Source organism: Salvelinus namaycush, chromosome 40, assembly GCF_016432855.1.
Source record: "Salvelinus namaycush isolate Seneca chromosome 40, SaNama_1.0, whole genome shotgun sequence".
Lineage (NCBI taxonomy): Eukaryota > Metazoa > Chordata > Actinopteri > Salmoniformes > Salmonidae > Salvelinus > Salvelinus namaycush.
Window position 1 is genome coordinate 2,537,705 of NC_052346.1, and position 25,938 is coordinate 2,563,642.

At 43.7% G+C, this 25,938-nt stretch overlaps 1 protein-coding gene across 2 annotated transcripts; it reads left to right on the plus strand.

The window, feature by feature from the left end:
* The first annotated feature begins 2,096 nt into the window (after positions 1–2,096).
* gart (phosphoribosylglycinamide formyltransferase) lies at positions 2,097–24,690 on the plus strand. Of its 2 annotated transcripts, none has more exons than XM_038979433.1 (21): positions 2,097–2,229; positions 4,577–4,726; positions 4,887–4,982; positions 5,207–5,381; positions 5,553–5,664; positions 6,264–6,332; positions 6,613–6,738; positions 6,887–6,974; positions 7,097–7,182; positions 7,472–7,640; positions 10,632–10,863; positions 13,131–13,228; positions 15,225–15,334; positions 15,720–15,918; positions 16,218–16,469; positions 16,857–17,009; positions 19,216–19,419; positions 19,687–19,851; positions 22,690–22,962; positions 23,209–23,324; positions 24,020–24,690. In XM_038979433.1, exons 2-21 carry the CDS (start codon positions 4,582–4,584, stop codon positions 24,215–24,217), a joined length of 3,066 nt encoding a protein of 1,021 aa, XP_038835361.1. In that variant the 5' UTR covers positions 2,097–2,229; positions 4,577–4,581; the 3' UTR covers positions 24,218–24,690. The 2 variants fall into 2 exon arrangements, with proteins under 2 accessions (XP_038835361.1, XP_038835362.1); XM_038979434.1 differs by having other exon boundaries at positions 13,134–13,228.
* Positions 24,691–25,938: the final 1,248 nt, after the last annotated feature.

Here is a 25,938-nt window from a genome sequence, read left to right on the forward strand (position 1 = left end):
TTAAGCCCTCTATCAATGAGATCATGTGACTAGTCTCTTGTATTTGACGTAAGATGGTAGATTCTCAACCATCGGTTTAATGTGGTGTTCCACAAACTTAGAAATGTTGGACGTCACAGAGTCAAATGAAGCTACAATGGGTCTACCTGGGGGAGGAGATCATTTTTTGTGTAATTTAGCAACTGTATAAAAAGTTGGTATCTTAGGAAATTTTCACACAGAAATTCACATTCTTTTTGGGTGATTTGTCCTGATTCCAAACAGCTTTCCACTGTGGATGTGATATTATGCTGGATTTCTAGGATAATTCAGTTTATGATAGAAGTCACCTTTAAATAGTTGTTGGTGACATTCATTCACATAGTCACATTTGTTTTGTATACAAATCCTCCTCTGTCTCGTTTTTTAATGATAATCAAAGGATCTGATTGTAAAGTCCTTAAGAGCCATTCTCTCATCTCTACTCAGGTTATTTTAGGATTTGTGTTTCTGTTTGTCTTTCAGTAGGTCACTTACATCATTTTCAACAATCCTGCAGGTTTCCATGGATGCACATGCCTGTGGGGGAGGTACGAATGAACTTTTTGCTCTAAATGTGGTTCTCTCAGAGCTTACAGTTTATTTTCCATTAGTCAGTACCTCTACACAAAATAATTGTCTCTGGGTGTGCGCCTGCTCATGCGTTTTATTCAACTCCCTTTTATTGATTCAACTCCCACCGAAAGGTAGCTGGATCAATTCCCCGAGCTGACAAGGTAAAAATCTGTCGTTCTGCCCCCGAACAAGGTAGTTAACACACTGTTCCCCGGTAGGCCGTCATTGTAAATAAGAATTTGTTTTGCCTAGTTAAAAAAAAACTAAACTCTGGAACTCGAAGACAGTTCCACTGCATTTTTTTCATCGTTACCCTCTAATCAGGGACTGATTTAGACCTCGGACACCAGGTGGATGCAATTAATTATCAAGTAGAACAGAAAACCAGCAGGCTCCGGACCTCATAGGGTAAGAGCCAATTGATGCTTGATCCAGAAATACGGAACCTCCGTTGGCGCAGAGACCAAAGTGAGCTCCATACCACATCGCTGTGCGCCTCAAAAATGTTGTAAAAGGATTAATAGGCGCTGCATGGTCAATCCGACATCGGCATTGGCCGTGCTGAAGCATTTACAGTGATATGGCCTCTGCAGAAGTAGGGGCATTCATACTTCTTGCTTTGCTGCACAGCTCAGAGCTGTTGTCAAGGAAGTGAGTGTGTTTATACAGGACCTACCGTCAATCAATCATGTCAATGCAGAGCTATATGGAGCCATCCGCATTATTAACACATTTAAGAGGGACACTGCCATGCGGTAATTAGCTCAATGTGGCCTCTGCATTCCTCCAGACGTTCGCCAATTACTTCGCACCATCCATATGGCGCCTCTGACCACATTTTTGATCTAGCATAAATTGGATTTGACAATGCTGAGGGGTCCGTATAGCTCTGCATTGGCATGATTGGCTGACAGTAGAGGGTGGGAGGTCCTAAATAAAGAAAAATGTACTTCCTTGACAACTTCCTTCACAACAGCTCTGTGCTGCTCCACAAAGAGCAAGATGTATGAATACCCTGACTTCTGCAAAGGCCATATCGTCGAAAATTCTGCACGGCCAATGCAGGATTCAGATTGACCATGCAGCGAGTTGAATACCCCTGCTCTACATGCTTAAAATATAGATTTGACCTAAAAACTACAACTCCCATGATTCTCTGAATGAAAAAACGACTAGAGGCTAAGGAAGTTAACACATGTTTACAGAAACAAAACTTGATATGCACATTATAAACTTTATCTAAATACCTTTTACTAGACACTGCCTACATAAATGGCTTATAGAAGTTACATCTATCTATTATTTGACCCGCGTTTAAAAGCTAAACAAACACAGTTGCGTATCATATTGGGTCCACGTGGTTTGAGAATTGATATGCTGCGTTCAAGTGCTAGTTGCAACTGGAAAAGTCCGACTTGTTAACTGGTTGTATGCGGCGCGTGTATAACCAGAACCAGTTAAAAGTCGAAAATGTACGAGTTGCTAGTTTCGACTAGCAATTTAATGCTGCAATACTCCGCGTGGTTACTGCCCGCGAGCACACAGGGTAGTCTCCCCTAGCTGTGGGCAAGGAAAGTAAATCTGGACGTGGGCTCTGTCATCAAAAATACTAACTCACCACTACACAAGATACATGTGAGTTTGGCTTTAATAGACTTAATCTAAGTTGTTTTATGAGAACTTGCAGTGTTGCGCGTGTGGTCTCGGAGTTTTACCATCGTGATGCTAATTACAATTTGGAATCAACTGGGGAAGTTGGCTACAGTACCTAGGTAAAACTACAAGAACACGGCTCATTGCGAAAGAGGGTGATTTTTGTTAGTATTTTTGCATGTAGCTGCAAATCTATAGATACGTCAATGAAATTATCAAACGATAGTGTGGCGAAACTACAGCTTTTGAGTTAACTGGCTACAATTGTAGCTAGCTACTGTAACTGTCTAACTATGTAGTTTAACGTTGCTTGTGGAGCCATTCCACCCACATGTTAAATTGTAGCCAGTGGGCTCATTCTGCCATCACTGGTCAACAAACTTTGTAAAAAAAAGTTCCTTGTCCACCCTGTGTTTTTAGTACTGATTGCATCAATTGTGCAGATTATTTTTTTATTAGGAAAAAAAGCGATGAGCTGCGGACTATCATTTTATACATTTTAGTAAATTATCTCTTCAAAAGTTCTCAAACCTCTGTAAATGAATAGTCCCATTGCCTCGTGAGTCACATGAGTGAGTGTTTCCAATCAAAGGGAGTCGACTAATTGGGAACCACGCGCATCGTACTACTCACATTATCTATGTAAAAGCTCATATTTGATAGTCTGCTGATGTAATTTAGTTGTACATACTCCTCAGGAATTGTATCAGTAGGCGTATAGGCCATTCCAGGGGTCATGGCTAGAAGGGATCCAGCTTTTTGTCAAATTTAACGTAAAAATGTGTTTATTTATTTCATTTAAGCTAACCCTAACCCTTTTCCTAACATTAACACCTATTTATCCTAACCTGCTAAGTTAATTATCCTAGCCTGCTGCTTAAGTTCTCCTAACCTGCCATGAAAAGTAAATTCTGACGTTAATTTGGCAACTGATCCCTTCTAGCCATGACGTTCCAGAGGCATGTTCAGCAGGATTGAACGTTCAGATAGACTATTTCTATGTAGATCAAACAGCCACATTTCTATCTGCAACGTTCATAACGTTTGGCAACTGAACATTGCCCGGTAAAATGGGAGATTGGACTGGTTTAAACTCTGAGCCCCTGGTTTGTTTGTTTGTTGGGAGGGGGAGTATTGATTGGGGCAAAGGCATGCCCACCACTTATTCAACCCAAATACTGGCCATCTACAACAGGGATAGCAAACTTAGATGCGGGTGGGGGCCACTAAAAACTCACTGATGGGCACAGTTGCTCAACGGTCTGCATACCCACACCCGTACCCACCCCACCCGAGTGGCTCCCCTGTTGACAGCGGAGAGAAATGGTTGCAGATTTGTTTTTACATGATATCTGAGTGAGACTGACTAACAAAATCAATGGGGGCCCACTGGCCATTAATTCGGCAGTTTAGCGGCCTTCTAATTCAGCAACCCCCCCCCCAAAAAAATGTTGCTGACATGGTCTAATTGACTATCAATAACTGATGTAAGAAGAACAAGAAAAAGCTGCTGATCCATAACCAAATGTGGATATTGCACCTTGTCTATTGTAACTCGTAAGTTGAGACCCCGACATAGTTCCCCATTTTGGAAATTGATCCGAGGCTCTTGGGCTGCCCGTTGCCCATCCCTGATCTACGTCTTTCTGAGGCAAATTAAACACAAAACAATATTCAAGGGATTGTACATGTTAGTCCCCCCAACCTGTTTCAACTGTCATTAACACACTGATACATGATATGTTGCTTAAAATGTTTGTTTTTTAATGCAAATTACACATGGTTTTTAATGGGTCCCTACACAGAATGGGCTCTTGGACAATGACAACTAATTGGAGACAGATTTTTATGGGTGGCAGTGTCCCTACAAATGTGATGTATGAATAGGTGATTTAAATGCTAGGCTCCAGCAAAAGGTCACCAATCCTTCACAGCAGCCTGGTGATGAGGCCTTGGGTAAGGTCCTCATTTGCAGGCTTCCTGCACCATAGGTCAATTTTCACATGCAATTAAATAGCTTCCTTTATGGCTGATAAATTAAAGTCATTTGAGAAGCTGTTTTATTTACTGTCGCTGTTAGTGCCCAGTGACTAACCTGGGCTGAATTCAGAAGGGTGCAATGTTCTGAAGGTTGCAGATAGAAATGTGTTGTATAGAGCTGACAAGTTTCTTTATTCTACATGCCAGAGAAGCATGTCTGTTCTACAAAATCTATTTCTGTCTGAAAGTTCCGTGATGTTGTCTTACTGAGCACCATCCTGGTTCGGTGATGTGATTTGATCACGTGTGTATGTTGTGTGATTTGTTTTTCCATCTACCTGTCATTCAGTTGCCATGGCAGTGCGGTTGCTGGTGATTGGCAGTGGTGGGCGGGAACACACCCTGGCATGGAAGCTGGCACAGTCACCACACATCCAGCAGGTCCTGGTGGCACCAGGGAACGCTGGCACCGCCAACTGTGGAAAGATCTCCAACTCTGGTTAGAAGGACACGCATAACTGTTGTTTCACATCATGATATGTCTGAGGTCTTTTTATGATCACCTGACATTACCAGGAATCGTATGATCTAGAAAAACTATTAGCCGCTCCGTTGCATCTGAAATTTGTGTGTGCATCTCTTCCCCCCCCTCTGCACAGAGGTGTCTGTGAGTAATCACTCCATCCTGGCTCAGTTCTGTAAGGAGCATAGCGTGGGGCTGGTGGTGGTAGGGCCCGAGGTGCCTCTCGCAGCAGGTGAGTGGCACACATCCTTATCTTCCCCATTTCATATTCAGCCTTCTGAAACAGTACAGGTACAAAGGAAATGCGAAGTTGGCGGTCATTGTAAAAAATCATTTGTTCTTAATTGACTCACTTGGATAAATAAAGTGTAGAAAATATGTAAGTATCAATGCACTATAAATATAATACTTTTCCTTTCCTCCCATTCTTCTCTGCCCCCCCCCCCCCCCCCCCAGGCATGGTAGATGACCTGCAAGCGGCAGGGGTCCCGTGTTTTGGCCCCTCGGCGAAGGCTGCCCAGCTGGAGGCCAGTAAGAGTTTCTCCAAGGCCTTTATGGACCGTCACGGCATCCCCACAGCCAACTGGTGCTCCTTCACCGACCCCCAGGAGGCCTGCAGCTACATCCGCACGTCAGTACCGGGGTGGGGGTGAAGTTGTTGGAGAGATGGGGTCATGTTCATGGAAAACAGTGTTTCTAATCGGACAAGTCCAGGTAGTCTGTCATGATGAATTTGTACCCCATCTCCTGAACTGAAATATAATTGACCCTGGCTCTATGGCTCTCTAACCTTTAACCCCAGGGCCAGTTTTCCTGCTCTGGTGGTGAAGGCCAGCGGCCTGGCTGCAGGGAAGGGTGTCATTGTGGCCAAGGACCAGGAGGAGGCCTGCCAGGCTGTGCTGGACATAATGAAGGTATAGTTTCAAAATGACCCAAAGTTAGTTTTGCATTTCCCACCCTAATAGTTAAGAATACCACAGTCTATCCTCTCTTGATTGTCACAAATGGTATCTGTGTGTGTGCCTCGGTACAGCAGTTTTCATAAGAATGTCGCTCGGCCTTGAATGTTGTTCTTTTGGGGGAGATGAGGTGTCACTTATGCACACTCATTAGACTATATATACACACACTCAATCTCACACACTCCATACGCACACACACATACCGACAACACAAACGCGTGCGCTCACACACACTTTTACACTCATAATTTGCTGCTGCTACTCTGTTCTTTATTTTACTCTTACCTATCCTGATGCCTAGTCACTTTAACCTGCCTTCATGTACATATCTACCTGAAATACCTCGTACCTCTGCACATTGATCTGGTACTCCCTTTTTATATAGCTCCATTCTTGTGTACTTTATTTTATTCCTCTTGTGTTACTATTTTATATTTTTAAGCTCTGCATCGTTGGGAAGGGCTGGTAAGCAAGCAGTTCTACACCAGTTGTATTCGGCGCGACTCGACAAATCCAGCTCCCATTTTAAACAAGGTTTGTGTGTGTTGCAGGACAAAACATTCGGCTCTGCCGGGGAGACTGTGGTGGTGGAGGAACTACTGGAGGGAGAAGAAGTGTCTGTGAGTGTCCGGTCCTCTTTCTTTTACTTGTGAAATACCCACGTTTACATGCACAGTGGGCAACATTTTCGTCGAGCAGAAAAGCAAAGCTCTATGCAAAGAATACATTGGATAATGTGCTTTCCATGTCTATTTAAAATGTTATGATTTTGCTCACTGTCATTTGCTTGTGCAAAATGTCGGCCTGTGTGTACCCTGACGACAATTCAATATGCGGTTCCATTATTGGCATTTACTAACTACTTGCTCTTTCTCTGTCTCGCTCTCCTTCCCTGTGTAGTGTCTGTGTTTCAGTGATGGCTGCAGTGTGTCCCCCATGCCCCCGGCCCAGGACCACAAACGCCTGCGGGACGGGGACTTGGGCCCCAACACGGGCGGCATGGGGGCCTACTGCCCCACCCCCCAGGTACTCACACACACACTTGACAACCACCGACCATTGTCTCAGATTGCTCAGAATGTGTAGGACTCTCTCTCCTCTCTGTGCACAACATGCTATTATCTGTCCATCTGTTTGTCCTCTGTCTGTCAATCACACGTCCATTTGTGTCCAGGTGTCTCAGGAGCTTTTGCAGCAGATCAGAGAGACTGTCCTCCAGAAGACTGTGGATGGCATGAAGGAGGAGGGAACCCCCTATGTGGGTGAGTAATGAACTGCAGGCAGCACACTGGTTATTGAGTGGAAATGAAAGGGGTGCAAAATCGTGTCCCTCTTTCTCTCTTTTATTTGTCTCGCTCGTTTACATGTTGTCATCCTCTATTAGGTGTGCTGTATGCTGGGCTGATGTTGACCAAGCAGGGGCCGAAGGTCCTGGAGTTTAACTGTCGCTTCGGCGACCCAGAGTGTCAGGTTGGTCAACTGTGTGTGAGCATGTGTTATTGGTATATGTCACTGCTCTATGTTATCATCATGGAGCTGATAAGTCAAGTTTTGCACTTGTATTCCACTAATGGGTAAGGTTAAGATAAATGGAGTATGAACTGGTCCTTAATCTGTGCCTATTAGGACAATTCCGATCGTGCCTGAATCATGTTCAGTTGGGCAAACCGTAGCTAAACATTTTGTAGTGGGAAAATGGGAATTCCAGTATTACATCCCCGTTTCACTCAATCAAAATATTTTCTTCCTACTGTTCCAGGTGCTGATGCCCTTGCTGAAGAGTGACCTGTATGAGGTGCTCCAGAGCACCCTGGAGGGGAAGTTAGCATCCAGTGCACCTGAGTGGCACCAGGACAGCTCTGCAGTTACCGTGGTCATGGCCAGCCCTGGCTACCCCGGCTCCTATACGAAAGGTGTCGCAATCACAGGTAGGTACGCTTCTGTCGATTGCTACTTGACTGGGGTGTATTCATTAGTCACCCTGTTGCAAAGTGTTTTGCACCGGAAATAAGTTTCCATTGGACAAATTCCTCCACGTTTCATTCCGTTTGCCTCTTCTTTTGTATGGTTCCCCTTTGATCCTAGTGAATATTCGCGTTTGGAACAGTTTTGCTGTCAGTCGAAACCGATGCTGAACAACCGACCTATCAACTAATTACATAACATTAATCTGGTTTCTTTCCAACCTTTTAACGTGAGTGAAGTACATGTAGGATAAAAAATGTTACGACAGGCCTGATGGAAATGGCACATTTGTCAGTGAACTTTACAAATGTTGGCAAAACTAAATGCGCTACACAAGGTGGGATATTTTTCAACAGTGAAGAGGCGACTCTGGGTTGCTGGCCTTCTAGGCAGAGTTGCAACGAAAAAGCCATATCTCAGACTGGCCAATAAAAAGAAAAGATTAAGATGGGCAACAGAACACAGACACTGGACAGAGGAACTCTGCCTAGAAGGCCAGCCTCCCGGAGTCGCCTCTTCACTGTTGATGTTCAGACTGGTGTTTTGCGGGTACTATTTAATGAAGCTGCCAGTTGAGGACTTGTGAGGAGTCCGTTTCTCAAACTAGACACTCTAATGTACTTGTCCTCTTGCTCAGTTGTGCACCGGGGCCTCCCACTCCTCTTTCTATTCTGGTTAGAGCCAGTTTGCGCTGTTCTATGAAGGGAGTAGTACACAGTGTTATACGAGATCTTGAGTTTCTTGGCAATTTCTCGCATGGAATAGCCTCCATTTCTCAGAACCAGAATAGACTGACGAGTTTCAGAAGAAAGGTCTTTGTTTCTGGCCATTTTGAGCCTGTAATCAAACCCACAAATTCTGATGCTCCAGATACTCAACTAGTCTAAAGAAGGACAGTTTTATTGCTTCTTTAATAAGCACAACAGTTTTCGGCTGTGCTAACATAATTGCAAAAGGGTTTTCTAATGATCAATTAACCTTTTAAAATGATAAACTTGGATTAGCTAACACGACGTGCCATTGGAACACAGGATCAATGGTTGCTTATAAGTGGCCTCTGTACACCTATGTAGATATTCCATAAAAAAATCTGCAGTTTCCAGCTACAATAGTCATTTACAACATGTCTATACTGTATTTCTGATCAATTTGATGTTAGTTTCATGGACAACAAATGTGCTTTTCTTTCAAAAACAAGGACATTTCTAAGTGACCACAAACTTTTGAATGGTTGTGTACCTATGGTCGAGTGATGTCAGAGCTGAACGGACTAAGATACAGTAGAATAGTATAGAATACAGTATATACATATGAGATGAGTAATGCCAGATATGTAAACATTAAAGTGACTAGTGTTCCATTCCTTAAAGTGGACAGAGATTTCTAGTCTATGCCTATAGGCAGCAGCCTCTAATGTGCTAGTGCTGGCTAACAGTCTGATGGCCTTGAGATAGAAGCTGTTTTTTTTAGTCTCTCGGTCCCAGCTTTGATGCACCTGTACTGACCTCGCCTTCTGGATGATAGCGGGGTGAACAGGCAGTGGCTCGGGTGGTTGATGTCCATGCTGATCTTTTTGGCCTTCCTGTGACATCGGGTGGTGTAGGTGTCCTGGTACTGTAACGTTATACGACTCCTTGCCGTTCTTCGAGCTATAACGCGTTAGTTGCTTACTGGACCCAGGCAATCTGTGTGAAATGTTAACTAGCGAACACACTACTATCTGTGAACTAATGTTTTCCCTATACACTATGTGGTTAATGAGAGAATTACAGTAGGTGAAAATGAGGCGTTGCTTGTTAAACAAGTGTAGCTGGAGCCGAGCCTGGCTTAAGCTGGATGCCACTATCGAGGGGAGAGAAACACCACACACTTTCCCTCTTTCTCACTTTTTCAATACAGTGGTATAAAGGGGTATGCCAGGTGTACTCTCTGCCTGAAAGAGATCAATAATGCCAACAAAGGGTATCATGCTCTGCTGGCACATTGTAGAACACATGTTTACAGTCAGTGTACAATGTAAGAATGTGCAGTGTAGCCCAAAGATATTGCTTTTGTGTTGACAGTAACACTTGTGTGAGAGGGGGATTATTTAATTCTTTACTCGGTGAATGATGTGTTTGCCCACATGTAGCCTTGTGCACTTGATCAATGTCTATAATGGCGAAAAAGGAACTCAGTCCAACTTTAAATTTGCTCTTGAAAGTTGTAGTAGAATGCATAAGGTGCAATTTGTAAATTGGGTAGTGCATCATCAGTTCCTCTTGTCATGTGAGTCATTGTATACCTTAGAGCTATTTATAACTTGTCAGAAATGTCCAATGTTTTTTAGCCCAGATATCTTGTAATGCTGGAAGGGTGGCCCTGAGTGGAAAAGTTGGAATAAGTGATGAACTTCACAGGGTGGTGAAAGTGCACAGTAATAAGCATGATTCTCCTTTCCAATAAATATTATATTATTCTGGTGACATAATTGATCCATGGCTGCTGTTTGACAAATCAAAATACTGTTTTTTTTAGTCCATAATAATCTCATGTAGGTTATACCAGCACTGTATCTGCGAACCGTTCTATATAGAGCGCACGTGCCAAGACCAGAGTGTGCCCATTCGTGATATACACATTTATTGTGACACAACCATCAATTGAGTTGAAAATGCAATGGAAACCCATATAACTTTTATTTGGTACTTGGGAATTTAACCCCAGAAGTTACTTTTATGTGCGCTATGTCATTATGCACAGCCTTTTATGGAAATGTATCTGGTGGGAAAATGCAAGTTTTTTTTAAAATGCGGATTTTAGAATATTTGCATAAAACTGATTTAAAGTAGGGGGGAGATTAGGGACTCTTATCTCCTGCTTTCTCCCCCCCTTCTCTCTCTACCTCTCATCCACACTCCCTCTCTCTTCCTCCATATCTTTCTAATTCCCTCCATCACTCTCTTCTCTCTCAGGTCTGTCTCAGGTGGAGGAGACGGGGGTGCAGGTGTTCCATGCCGGCACGTCACTGAAGGAAGGGGGTGTTGTCTCCAGCGGGGGGCGTGTCCTCACTGTCACCGCTGTTAGGTCGTCCCTGGAGATGGCCCTGCACGCAGCCAATCGGGGTGTGGCCGCTGTGGGGTTTCCGGGAGCCGTGTACCGACGTGACATCGGTCACCGAGCCATCGCCCACCTCACCCAGCACAGGTGTGTGTGAGAGGACAGGGTGGACACGCACTGAACACACAAACACCCCTCATTCATTTCACTGTAATAGTTTGACCATCTTAATGTTAGAACCCTACATTTTGTTTGAGTACATATTGACAGGAGGGAGTATTGGCTAACCCTAGACAAAGTCTACCTCTGTCTGTCTGATGTTTACAGTTGAAGTCGGAAGTTTACATACACTTAGGTTAGTTTGACCCATTTTTCAACCACTCCACAAATTTCTTGTTAAGAAACTGTAGTTTTGGCTAGTCGGTTAGGACATAAGTAATTTTTCCAACAATTGTTTACACAGATTATTTAATTTATAATTCACTATCACAATTCCAGTGGGTCAGAAGTTTACATACACTAAGTTGACTGTGCCTTTTAAACAGCTTGAAAAATTCCAGAAAAAGTAATGGCGTTAGAAGCTTCTGACAGGCTAATTGACATAATTTGAGTCAATTGGAGGTGTACCTGTGGATGTATTTCAAGGACTACCTTCAAACTCAGTGCCTCTTTGCTTGACATCATGGGAAAATCAAAAGAAATCAGCCAAGACAGAAAAAAATGGTAGACCTCCACAAGTCTGGTTCATCCTTGGGAGCAATTTCCAAATTCCTGAAGGTACCACGTTCATCTATACAAACAATAGTGCGCAAGTATAAACACCATGGGACCACGCAGCCATCATACAGCCCAGGAAGGAGACGCATTCTGTCTCCTAGAGATGAATGTACTTTAGTGCAAAAAGTGCAAATCAATCCCAGAACAACAGCAAAGGACCTTGTGAAGATGCTGGAGGAAACAGGTACAAAAGTATCTATATCCACAGTAAAACGAGTACTGTATTGACATAACCTGAAAGGCCGCTCAGCAAGAAAGAAGCCACTACTCAAAAACTGCAATAAAAAAGCCAGACTACGGTTTACAACTGCACATGGGGACAAAGATCGTACTTTTTGGAGAAATGTCCTCTGGTCTGATGAAACAAAAATAGAACTGTTTGGCCATAATGACCATCGTTATGTTTGGAGGAAAAGGGGAGGCTTGCAAACCGAAGAACACCATTTCAACCGTGAAGCACGGGGGGTAGCAGCATCATGTTGTGGGGGTGCTTTGCTGCAAGAGGGACTGGTGCACTTCACAAAATAGATGGCATTATGAGGATGGAATATTATGTGGATATATTGAAGCAACATCTCAAGACCTCAGTCAGGAAGTTGAAGCTCGGTCGCGAATGGGTCTTCCAAACGGACAATGACACCAAGCATACTTACAAAGTTGTGGCAAAATGGCTTGAGAACAACAAAGTCAAGGTATTGGAGTGGCTGTCACAAAGCCCTGACCTCAATCCTATAGAACATTTGTGGGTTGAACTGAAAAAGCCTGTGCGAGCAAGGAGGCCTACAAACCTGACTGTTACACCAGCTCTGTCAGGAGGAAAGGGCCAGAATTCACCCAACTTATTGTGGGAAGCTTGTGGAAGGCTACCTGAAACGTTTGACCAAGTTAAACAATTTAAATGCAGTGCTACCAAATACTAATTGAGTGCATGTAAACTTCTGACCCACTGGGAATGTGATGAAAGAAATGAAAGCTGAAATAAATCATTCTCTCTACTATTATTCTGATATTTCACATTCTTAAAATAAAGTGTTGATCATAACTGACCAAAGACAGGGAATTTGTACTAGGATTAGATGTCAGGAATTGTGAAACTGTGTTTAAATGTATTGGACTAAGGTGTATGTAAACTTCCGACTTCAACTGTACATGTAGATTTGGCCTAAACTCTCACATTCCAGTAGAGATTGTCTAGTCTCATTTCATTCTGTATACTGTTATCGTGTAGAATTTCAGTCTGCCTTTTTTGTTTTCATATTTGAAGAATTTTCCTAGTTATTTATGTTGGATTGGTGTAAGCCTATGGTGACGTTAACCCGCATTAAATTGTAGGTTGGCCTAGCTTGCACATGACTTATGATTTGTAACCCTTAAGAATGGGTCGATGGGCTTCGGAAAGAGAAACATTTGTAGGCAGTCTACCCAAAGTCATTCTTATACATGACAGTATTTATTTTAGAGTACACTCTATCTGGTAATGTGAGGTAGAAGCTGAATTGAGGGACCACCTGATTTGACATAGACAGACAAATAGCCTGTTGCGTCACTCTGACATTGGTAGAGGGCAAATAGCTCTAGCCTGATTGGGTGGTCGTCTCACCATAACCTATGACCCTTGCTGTGTGTCCCTCCCCCAGCAGAGGCCTAACTTATAAGGACAGCGGAGTGGACATCGCTGCGGGAAATCGACTGGTAGACATGATCAAGCCATTTGCCAAGGCCACCTCTCGCTCAGGTAGTCTCATTGCCGTTAACCAGAACAGCTACAGCTGAACTACTAGCTAGACACCCTGGAGAGCTGCAGTGCTTTTCCCAAACCCATACCTATCCACGTGTAATGATCTGTGTAAGATTGGATATATGATTAGTTTCCCAAATCTCGCTGAGTACCCTGCCAGTTCCAATTCCACCTTTTGAACTATTCAGGTCAACTAATCATCAAGCCTCTGATTAGTTAAATCAGGTGTGCTGGTACTGGAATTGAACAAATAAGTGAAATGACTGGGCAACACTGGTAAAAGCATTATGGCAAAAACCTCTACCTAGCCTATTTTTAGAGGGACAAAATGCTTGGGGTCGGTTTGGGATTGGGCATTTCATTACATGCTCTGCACTAAAGCAGTCTCTCAGTCAACCTATCATGGTTTCACCTTATCCAACTAATTACAAAGCTCCAAGAAGGTAAATGATTTTCCTTCCCTTGTGAAATGAACCTGAGGAAAGAAATTAGGTTATTTGTCTTGTCTACTTTATCTGGGTGTTGGATAATTAAAGTAAGTGATTTATTGTAGTGCCCAGGGCTTTAACAAATACTGTACCTGTAGACAGCGTGCCATCGCTACAGTTTTACTAAAACAGAATTTGGAACAGTTTTCTCGACTTGAACTACAAACACATTGCTGCAGGAAGCTTAAATTAGTTTTCTACAATATAAACTCAGCAAAAAAAGAAACATCAGTTTTTCAGGACCCTGTCTTTCAAAGATAATTTGTAAAATCCAAAACTTCACAGATCTTCATTGTAAAGGGTATAAGCACTGTTTCCCATGCTTGTTCAATGAACCATAAACAATTAATGAACAAGCACCTGTGGAAGGGTTGTTCAGACACTAACAGTTTACAGACGGTAGGCAATTAAGGACACAGAGGGTTAAGGAAGACATCCTCCTCCCTCATGTGGTACCCTTCCTGCAGGCTCATCCTGACATGACCCTCCAGCATGACAATGCCACCACGCACAGAACGAGCAGTATGGCTGATTTCCTGCAAGACAGGAATGTCAGTGTTCTGCCATGGCCAGCGAAGAGCCTGTATCTCAATCCCATTGAGCACGTCTGGGACCTGTTGGATTGGAGGGTGGGGGCTATGGCCAGAAATGTCCGGGAACTTGGTGAAAGAGTGGAGTAACATCTCACAGCAAGAACTGGCAAATCTGGTGCAGTCCATGAGGAGATACACTGCAGTACTTAATGCAGCTGGTGGCCACACCAGATACTGTTACTTTTTATTTTGAAAATAAATGCAGTTGACAGGACATTTCTTTTTTTTTTTTCCTGAGTTTACGTATGGGTGGACGGATGGATGGATGGATTATTTTAGTTAATTATTTAAGACATACAGGTAGCTGCCAAAATAAAGCAAACACAGTAAATGATGGATACAAAGTATATTGAAAGCAGGTGCTTCCATACAGGTGTGGTTCCTGAGTTAATTAACAACCCAGCATGCTTATAGTCATGTATAATGCCTGGTTGCCCATTTTAATTTTCCTACCATGGGATCTGTGACTTTGATAGAGGGGTCTCAAAGGGTGCAAAGGGGGTTTAAAGTGTGTGTCAGTCACCAGATCTCAACCCAATTGAACACTAGTGGGAACACCAACAAACACCGATGATGGAATTTATTGCGGAAGAATGGTGTTGAATCTCTCGAATAGAGTTCCAGACACTTGTAGAATCTATGCCAAGGCGCATTGAAGCTGTTCTGGCATCTCGTGGTGGCCCAGCACCCTATTAAGACAATTTATGTTGGTGTTTCCTTTATTTTGCCAGTTACCTCTACACCAACCAGATGTTTCTTTGATTTTAGACTGGATTAGAATATTATTTAAAAAAAAATTTAGTACATGTTTTTAATTGGTGTATTATACTTTTTCCCCAATGTGTTCTTCAGTTGTGAAAGACCAGTGAGTGTGTAATAAACAGTTGCTTTTATTCCCCTCCTGTCCATCAGGGTGTAACGCTGAGCTGGGGGGCTTCGCCGGGCTCTTTGATCTCAAAGCTGCAGGCTTCATCGACCCCATCCTGGTGTCTGGGACAGACGGAGTAGGGACCAAGCTCAAGGTATGCATGACTTCTCAAAACAGAAACTGTATATGAGACATTGCAGCCAGCCACATTGCATGTTTTGGTGCTGGAATAAAGCTAGGGAGCATCATATTCCAAGTACAGGCTTTTCGTTCTTTTTTTTATCAGTCTTTTTGGCCTTGCAAAGTTAGATGTAGGATCATGTTTTAGCTGTTTCTCAATTACTCTGTGATTCATCACATCCCATTTTCTTGCCGCCGCCTCTGCTGTATTGGCGGAGAAGGTCCAAGGTCCCTACCCTTAGACCTCCTTCGCTAATGTGTTTTAAGCAGGTGAGGAGAGATTATGCCAGGAATCACAAAGACATTAAGATCGTACCTCTTCATAACTTCACCTCTGCCCTCATCGCTGCCTTCTCTAGATTGCCCAGGCATGCCAGCAGCACAGCACCCTGGGACAGGACCTGGTGGCCATGTGTGTCAACGACGTGCTGGCCCAGGGGGCGGAGCCTCTCTTCTTCCTGGACTACTTCTCCTGTGGCCGTCTGGATGTGGGCGTTGCCTCCGCCGTGATCAGGGGCGTGGCCGAGGCCTGCGGGTTGGCGGGCTGCGCACTGCTGGGTGAGGGGGGAGCAGTCTGACGTCATTGTTAAGATGCATGGATGTGTGTGTGTGTGCGCGCACTATTTTGTGTGTTCAGGCGGTAAGAAAGTGGAGATGCTGGCTGTATACTGGGGGTGTAGCGAAAACAACGAAGTAGGGTTTTAGTTGCACTGGAAACCATCTGTATTTTGAGCGTGAGCCAGCCATCAATTTCTGGGTTCTACATTGTGTGTGTGCGCACATTTGCAACTGCATATATGTGTGTTTGATCAAATATTTGTGTTAACTGTGTGCGTTCTTTCCATTCGTTCATCTAGGCGGCGAGACTGCGGAGATGCCCGGCGTGTACGGCCCCGGAGAGTACGACCTGGCAGGGTTCTGTGTTGGTGCCGTGGAGAGGGGCGCCCTGCTACCCAGGCTGGGGGACATCTGCGAGGGGGACCTGCTCATCGGGGTGGCCTCCTCTGGGGTGCACAGCAACGGATTCAGCCTGGTCCGGAAGGTCCTGGAGAGGGCAGGAGTCACCTACAGCTCTCCTGCACCTTTTGGGAAACCTGGACAAACCGTGGGTAGGTTAATGAGATCATACAAGCTCTTACACAGAGTAAACCTATGTTTCTTTGAGGGAGAATTTCTCTGGGTGTGTCTGCCCAATCTTTCTTCTCTCGTACTTTCTCTCGAAAGGAGATAAATGGACAGTTTTGTGGTCATTTATATTTTCCATTAAGTAGGGTTCACCTGCGTAAGGTGTCTTACCTTGTACTATCTTCCTGCCTGTTAGCGGTCTTATCCCAGTCTCTATTGGTCTTCTTTTGTACTGTACTGTTCAATTGTATTATTGTAGAGTTTATCTGGTTCCTCAAAGTGCTCCAGGAATCCAATGTATAATAATTAAAGTAATTACCCGTAGAGTTCCCTTTTCTCCGTCTAAAGTCTTCCCCCATGTTGATTGACAGGCGAGGTTCTCCTGACGCCCACTAAGATCTACAGCCGCCTGCTCCTGCCAATCCTGCGCAGCGGCGCCATCAAGGCCTACGCCCACATCACTGGGGGCGGCCTATTGGAGAACATCCCCCGAGTGCTGCCTCAGGAACTGTCCGTTGACCTGGGTGAGAGAGAGAAACACACTTTTCTTATTGCCCATGTTTGGTTTTTAAAGTGTAGTGGTAGACAATGTATATGAGGATGAAACAGTTGTCCATATCAGATACCTTATGCTGTTTTGAATTGTACTAACTGTGGTAGGGCTGTCTCCGACAAAAAAAATGTCAGTTGACCGAAAATTGTCTGTTCTTTCGACCAATCGATTGGGTAAATGTTTTAACATGTAATTTTTCCGTATATAGACACACCCTATTTGTTTTAATTAAATCATCTATATGCATTGAGATTGTCTGATGCTTAAAGCTTACCGTTTGATGAAATAAGACAAATGCCTCGAGTGCCAGAGATCTAGATAACCAGAAGGCAAAAAACCATAACCTGAACCAACTACTCTCCTCTCATTCCTGCTGAATTTTGCAGATTCTGCCATTACTCTCCTGGAGTGCCTGTAATAGGCTACAAGAGGAGTCGGCAACCTTTCTCATGTGGAATGCCAATTTATCTTACCATTTTTACCTATCTGCGTGCCAGTTATGGTTTTCATATGCACATTTTTGCGAAACAGTATAATTTATAATATCGTCTTATCTCAAAGTCATTGTCATGTGGTTAATCAAAATTCTATCGAAATGAAAATGATACAAAACTAAAAATGTATTTCTGTTGCCAACTATGTACAACTATGTATATGTATAAAGCCAACAAATAAACATTGCAGCCTGCAGGTAGAAAATATCCTGATTTAAAAAAATAAATATCGTATAAATCACATTGGTTACACATGACCTGACTGCAACAAACTTGAAACATTGTATCTATTAACTTGGGCCTAGCCTGAAGCTTGCTCAAGCGAACTTAAAACGCTGTATAAAATATTCTGGGGCCTCAGTTTCCAGCGCCAGTGAGCTCGGGACAGACACAACTGCAGGCTATTTACGCAAGGGATAAGAGGCCTTGGCACTTGTCTTGGGCAGGAGCTCACCGGAGCGGAGTACCGACACCTCAAATTTTCTACTGCTTGAGCTCCAGTTCCTATTATAGAATATTAGCTCAAAAGCATTGTGGAGCTCTTGCAGCTAAATGTAAACAGTACCAGTGCCCAAAATGAGTAGCATACCTATTTCAGTCCAAGTCGAGCACTAATAAGAAGTAATTAGGTAGGCCTATTTTATGACGTTTCCATTGGTTCAGAGCATGACATGGTCATCGAAAGAGAGAGCACAGGAAAGATTTTTCAAATGCATTGAGGAACTATTGTAATTCTCAAAGGATGTAAAAACAGACTGTTTGCTTGCTGTTTTGAGGTGAAGAAAACAGTACTTTGAGAAGCTCCGCAGATCATTAGTGGTGGTGCGTTTAAGCCAATCAGAAATACTAGCAGATCCCCAAATCGGCACATTTATTTGCCTACATTTGCGCAAAGGCCAGGTAGCCTATAAGCCTTTGTGTGCGCGTCCTTACTCAACATTGACAGGAGTGCTCCAAACTAAAGACGATGATTAAAACTCATAACTAGAATGAAATAAACCTTAACTTGTTTCTCACAAGTGTAAAGCATAGCAAACAATGTGTCCACTCTGACAATGATAACAGGAAGACTGGAATATTAATATTGAATGCATTGAAAGAAATTACTGTAACATTGTAGATTAGGAATTAACGGCAAATGTACTACTAGTGATTTTATGTATCAGGGAATTGATAAATGCAAACATTCACACAATGAAGTCATAAAAATGGACGGGGAGAGCGCATTCTGGAGGGAAAAGTGCATTGTTCATCTGGGTGCATGGTCAATCTAACATCTGCATTGGCCATGCAGCATTTACAGTGATATGGCCTCAGCAGAAGTTGCTTCTTGCGCTTTGCATTGTAACTTTGTGAGGCGCATGGCGATGCAGTACGGAGCTCGAATTGGCCTATGCATGCCTCTGGAGGCTCTGTAATTGCAATTGAGCCTCTGACCACACTTTCAGCTCAAGCATAAATTGGCTTTTAGTCTAGGCCCCCGCAATCGATTAGTTCACTGCGATGGGTGTAAATATATGCGTGTTTGTGTTACTACTCGACTTAAATAATCTCGATCGACCAACAGCCTAACGACCAAACAATCAACCAGTCGACTAATTGCGGTCAGCCCTAAACTGTGGTTGGTATTTACTTCATATTGAATGCGTGTGTGAGCTGCTCTGTGTGCTTTGTCCCACCCAGACACCTCCCGTTGGATCATCCCTCCTGTGTTCTCATGGCTCCAGGAGGAAGGGGGCTTGTGCGAGGAGGAGATGGGGCGCACCTTCAACTGTGGCCTTGGGGCCGTGCTGGTGGTGGCCTTTCCGGATGCCCAGAGTGTTCTGAGGCAGCTCCAAGCCCACGAGGATGCGTGGATCGTGGGCTCGCTGGCCCACAAGCAGCCTGGTGAGAGACGAGAGCTGAAGTATGCGTAGTGAAACTCATAACAATGCTACAGGAATTATGGGTTCTGTACACTCCCAGACCGATAAGGAAACAAACTGTTTATGTTGTATCGAATGTTGTATCGAATCAATCTTGTTAATGAGGAAATGCTCTTCAGATGTTCACATTTAAATGTAATTTTTGTATTGATGGGTTCAAACGTGCGCACACAGTTATCTCACACAGCGCTTGGTGGTATTCATCTTACTGAGTTTTGTTTGTGTGAAGGGGCCGAGCCGGTGGTGATCAGGAACATGAAGCACAGCCTGCGTTTAGGCCCCTCTCCCTGTGTAGTAGACCTGGGGCCCATGCAGAACGGAGCATCTCAAGGGGACAGCAGTAGCACTGTCCCCCGCAAGAGGACCAGGGTGGGCGTCCTCATCTCAGGCACAGGTTAGTGTTGTGTATGGTGTGTCACTTTCTGAAATTGAAAACACTGCCATGTCAACAGATGTTTATACCATTTTTTTATTTTTTATTACAAGCAAACATGTTCAAGTCATGCTCTCATCAGATCTCTGTAGCAGAATTAGCTATATACTGATGTCGGCACCAGGGTTGCCAGGTCAAGCAAACATTTCTAGCCCCAATGACCCCTCAACCCACCCACAAGGCCTGAAAACTAGCCCCGCACAATAGTTTACGCAGCAAGAGAAGTTGCCACATTTATCCAATAAACCCTTTTCCATTACGCTATCGAGCAAATTAAGAAGGAATATCGGCTTAATTTGTAACAACATAGGCTAAGAAACAAAATGTGTTTTTCCAAAGCTAAGAAACAAAATGTGTTTTTCCAAGGCTAACATGCTGACCAGACCGGACACGTCGCGTGCGCGAGCGTCGCAAAATAAATTTAGAAGTCCATGTTATTCAATTATTGCACCCACACTGCTTGCGCGCGCCAACGAGCGTCTAGGGCTAAAATAGATGTCGTTCCTATTTCTGACGCAGATCGCGCTGCAAGTCCTGCCTCACCCATGTGCCATCTCCTCATTGGTTATACCCACGTGGGTGATAGAAAGACGAACTGTTTTGCCGGTAGTCGTGGTAATACAATGAAAGTTTAGATGCGTTCACCATATAATTTAAACGATGAAAAAGCCTGGAAGGAGGAGAGATGACTAGAAAGGATTCGGTTGGCCGTTTTATATGTGGATTCATTCTCAGAGTAGAGATCCTGTGCATTTCAGGTAAAATAACAACTCAATGTTTACATCCCAGGACAAATTAGCTAGCAACAGCAAGCTAGCTAAATAGGACAAATTAACGTTAGCTAGCAAGTGCAAGCTAACTAGCTAAATTACCATACATGTTTAATGCTTTTCGACCTGTCCCCAAATTGATGTCATTGGTTCAGAGTTTGTTTTGATATTTTAACCTGCGTGTCGTGATCACGTTTGGTGTGGGGGGCAAAATACATTTATGCACGATAGCGCACGATGGCGGTTTGGGCAAGGTGTGAGAAACAAAATGTGTTTTTCCAAGGCTAAGAAACAAAATGTGTTTTTCCAAGGCTAAGAAACAAAATGTGTTTTTCCAAGGCTAAGAAACAAAATGTGTTTTTCCAAGGCAAAGAAACAAAAAGTGTTTTTCCAAGGCTAAGAAACAAAATGTGTTTTTCCATCAAAATAATAATTGTGAGCTTAAGAATGTCACAATAGAAAAGATAATTCACCCTTATTAAACTCGCCAGATCATTTTCCATCAATGGATGTCGAGTTTACTTGTTTTGACTGCTATGATTAAGCAATAAGGAGGAAGGAGGTGTGGTATATGGTCAATATATTACAACTAAGGGCTTTTTTGTCATACCTGTTGTACACAGTCTGATATGCCACAGCTTTCAACCAATCAGCATTCAGGGCTCAAACCACCTTGTAATTATAACTGGGTGGTTCGAGCCCTGAATGCTGATTGGCTGACAGCCATGGTATATCAGACCGTATACCACGGGTATGACACATGTATTTTTACTGCTCTGATTACTTTGGTAACCAGTGTATAATAGCAATAAGGCACCTCGGGGGTTTGTGATATATGGCCAATATACCATGACTAAGGCACGCCGCGTGTAAGAACAGCTCTTAGCCGTGCTATATTGGCCATATACCACACCCCCTCGGGCCTTATTACTTAAATAAATCCCTTTTGCGCATGTGCATAACTATAGATAAATCCAACATGAGTTTGAGTGATAAAGTTGGCCAGAGGATCTCTGTGCAAGAAACACTTCGAAAAAACGAATTTCTTTTAAAAGTAGTGTCTGGCAAAAGATCTGTTGGACATTCCTTCAGTCAGCATGCTAACTGCACGCCCCCACAACTTGAGACATCTGTGGCATTGTGTGACAAAACTGCACATTTTATAGTAGTGGCCTTTTGTCCCTAGCACAAGGTACACCTGTGTAATGATCGTGCTGTTTAATCGTCATCAGGTGGATGGATTATCTTGGCAGAAGAGAAATGCACACTAACTGGGATGTAAACACATTTGTGCACACAATTTGAGAGCTATACGCTTTTTGTGCGTATGAAATATTTCTAGGATCTTTTTATTTCAGCTCATGAAAAATGAGACCAACACTTTACATATTGCATTTAATATTTTTGTTCAGTATAAATAGCCTACCTACAACCAGTAAAAAGTTGTCACGACATGCGCTGCTCTACACACGCACCACCGGCCCTCCCCACCACTCACTCACTCAGGAATAGCCTGCTCACTGCCTGATAATAGCAGTGAAATAGACACAGTACCAGTCAAACGTTTGGACACACCTACTCATTCAAGGGTTTGTCTTTATTATGACTATTTTCTACATTGTAGAATAATAGTGAAGAGATCAAAACTATGAAATAACACACATGGAATCATGTAGTAACCAAAAAACTAAGCGCAAACCAGATGGGGATGGCGTATAGCTGCAGAATGTTGTGGTAGCCATGCTGGTTAAGTGTGCCTTGAATTCTAAACAAATCACTGACAGTTTGGCGAGCTACTCATAGGTGGGCCGGTCAACCTGTTGGAGACCCCTGATGTAGTCCATTGTTAAAGGGATAGTTCACCCAAATTTCAGATGGTTCGTTAGTGTGAAAGGTGTCTAAGTAGAGCCTACATATGTGTAGAATTGCAGTTAAGTGGATACTAGTGCCCCATAGCTAATTGCAGTTATAAGTTTAATCTTTTTATCAGTGTGCACTGCCTTAAGTGTATTGTGTGTGTGTGTGTCAGGCACCAACCTGCAGGCGCTGATGGAGCAGGCCAAGAGGACGTCTAGCTCAGCAGAGATTGTGGTGGTGATCTCCAACCAGCCGGGGGTCTTGGGCCTCAAAAGGGCCTCTCTGGCTGGCATTCAGACACGGGTGGTTGACCATAAGCTGTACGGTAGCCGGGCAGAGTTTGACGGCACCATTGACCACGTGCTGGAGGAATTTCATGTGGAGGTGGTGTGTCTCGCCGGCTTCATGAGGATCCTCACAGGGTCCTTCGTCAGGAAGTGGAACGGTAGGACCGCCCAGCTTTGTGTGTATCAATAGTAGGTTTGTGTGCATTTTATCTGTGATGACAATGTATCACACAGAAAAAGTCCTTTAACTTCCGTTTTTTAGATGTAAAAATTTTTTTTGAATTTATTTACTTTTTTGATGACGCTGGTCTGGAGCGTATTTGGGTATGCTTTCATTCTATTAATAATGCTTTGATATTATGTTTGTGTGCACATGTGAGAATAATATATTTTGTGTGTTGTAGGAAAACTGCTGAACATCCATCCGTCCCTGCTGCCCTCATTCAAGGGGGTGAATGCCCAGAAGCAGGCTCTGCAGGCGGGGGCACGGGTCACTGGCTGCACCGTCCACTTTGTGGCTGTAAGTACTGTACTCGGAACAGATCCTGCCTCAGCTCACCAATACTAACCATAACCAGATGTTGGTATAAAAATCAGCTCGGATCAGATCTTAAAGCCAAACTTATCCTGTGTTTCCTGGTCTACTGCAGAACATAAAAAAAATGGATGCACATTTAGTTTTGTTATCCATATCTTGATATCAACAAGGCTTCCAGAAACCCCTAGGGCTAACCACAAGCTCCAAACGGATATCTCTGATACATTAGGTGGAATTATAGCCATATTGCCTACACCTATCCAGTCCTTTCAGATACACAAGTGCCTAGGGTTAGAGGCTAGGGGTTGTTCCGGGACAGGACCCTAGACTTCGATAGACGACTTATCTTTTGTATCTCTCCCATTATGGTGTCTGAGAATGGCAGTGCCATTGAGGTCATCTTCTACTGAAAGGGTGCATACCTGGGTATAAAGCCAATGTTGGTGATTTACTGCCACCTGCAGTTATGGAATGTTTTATCACAAGTATAATTCGTTGGCTGATCCCTCATGATGGATGGAATTATGTGTTCCTTCCTTCCTTAACCCATAGGAAGTCCCACCCAGTTGACTACTTCAAAATGGTGATGCCCTGCTAAAAGATGCTTTTGGGCACAGAGTTGTCTATGGAGAGGACCTAAATATTTCCCTGCTTTCTCAACTTATTTTTGTCCACAGGAAGAGGTTGATGCCGGGGCCATCATTGCTCAGGAGGCGGTGCCGGTGTTGATGAATGATACTGAGGAGAGCCTATCAGATCGCATCCGGGAGGCGGAGCACCGGGCCTTCCCTGCCGCCCTGGAGCTGGTGGCCAGGGGCGGCGTGAGGCTGGGGGATGACGGACGCATCATCTGGAACCCCAATGCACAGGGCTAAACCTCAACACAATACCACCACACCTGCCCCAACACACCCTGGCCCCCATCCCCAAAATACCTTGTCCCCCTACCTCAGAATACATTGGGCCCCACCTAAAAGCAGTGGCTCTACTGACCTGCATAGTAAATGGATTGCCGTAGTGTAAGCAATGTCTCCCATGACCATACCTCCCTCCCTCGTCTCGGGTAGCTACAAATTGGTTTCTTCCAGATACATTCCTTATGCCATTGCTACAATGTCAAAATAATTCCCCTTGTGCACATTCCATGGGTACTATGTAAGAATGTTACAGTAGTACTTGACCTATGATTTTAGGTATATCCTCAACATTGCATGACCAGTCATAGCAAGTCGTAGTATGATTATCATGAAGTGGGTCAAGGTTGTGCTCTGCATATACTTTAACACTTAGCGACAATGCCCGAAACTGCTATTTCTGCCTGTCCTTGCATTAAACTTGCGCTGTTGAACAACGGTTTATTTTGTTTATCGGCAAACCAGAAAGACATGTAATGAAAGGCTAATGACAGTCTTCCCTGCAAACCAAAATCGGTTATGTGACAGGTGTACCAACATACCAAGCGTTCCAACATAAAATATTTCTAATTTACTGAATCATTTAATGTTCGTATTTAGGTTGCACACAACATTCCCTTGTTACAACTGAAAACATTAACAAATTACCTTTCTCTAGCTCCGTTGTACTCTCCTCCTTGGTGTAGGCATTGGTTAAGATTTTCCACCCTCTTATACTAGTCATTTACTGAAGTGTACACTTCAGGAGAAAGAACGCAGACCTGGGCCACAATCGGCTAGTGCATCCCTTGACGTAATCACCTATTACAAATGACTGGAAAGGTGAAAGCTGGTGAAACACTTATGTTAAGGCATGCCCTTGATTCCTCTCTCATCTCCTCAAAGCACAATGGATCCAAGCTCCGTCCAATCCATTTTTAGGAGGCGAGGGCAGAAGACGAACCGGGATAATTGAGAATGTTGCTCAGTTGAGGTTTCATTATTCTTTGATGGGATTCGATTAATGCCCCGGGTGAACCTGGTTAGCGTTGATTGCCTCCCGGGCGAAGTCGGCTCAAAACAAAAGTGATGTACACACCCCTTCAAATAAGGTGATTCTGCTATTTCAGCCACACCCGTTGCTGATGGGTGTATAAAATCAAGTATACAGCCATGCAATCTCCCTAGACAAACATTGACCTTATAATGATAAGCTCTGTGACTTTCAACACGGCACTGTCTTAGGATGCCACCTTTCCGGTTCGTAAAATGTCTGCCCCGCTAGAGCTGCCCTGGTCAACTGTACATGCTGTTATTGTGAAGTGGAAACATCTAGGCGCAAAAATGGCTCAGGCCACACAAGCTCACAGAACGGGACCGCTGTAGTGCATAATCGTCTGTGCTCTGTCGCAGCACCCACTACCGAGTTCCAAACTGCCTCGAAGCAGCGTCAGCACAAGAACTGTTCATTCAAATGCTAGCTATTAAAATCAGACCCAATAACAACAACAGAGGATTAGAAATCCAAGGCTTAAAAACAAAGATGTCCATGTATGCCAATGACAAGTTTTATATTCAGTCCGCAAGCTAGATCCCTGCAATGTCTCATTGAAGACCTAGATAACATTTCTGTATTCTCTGGACTAAAACCTAATTATGATAAGTGTGCAATATTACGTATTGGATCATTAAAAAAATACAAC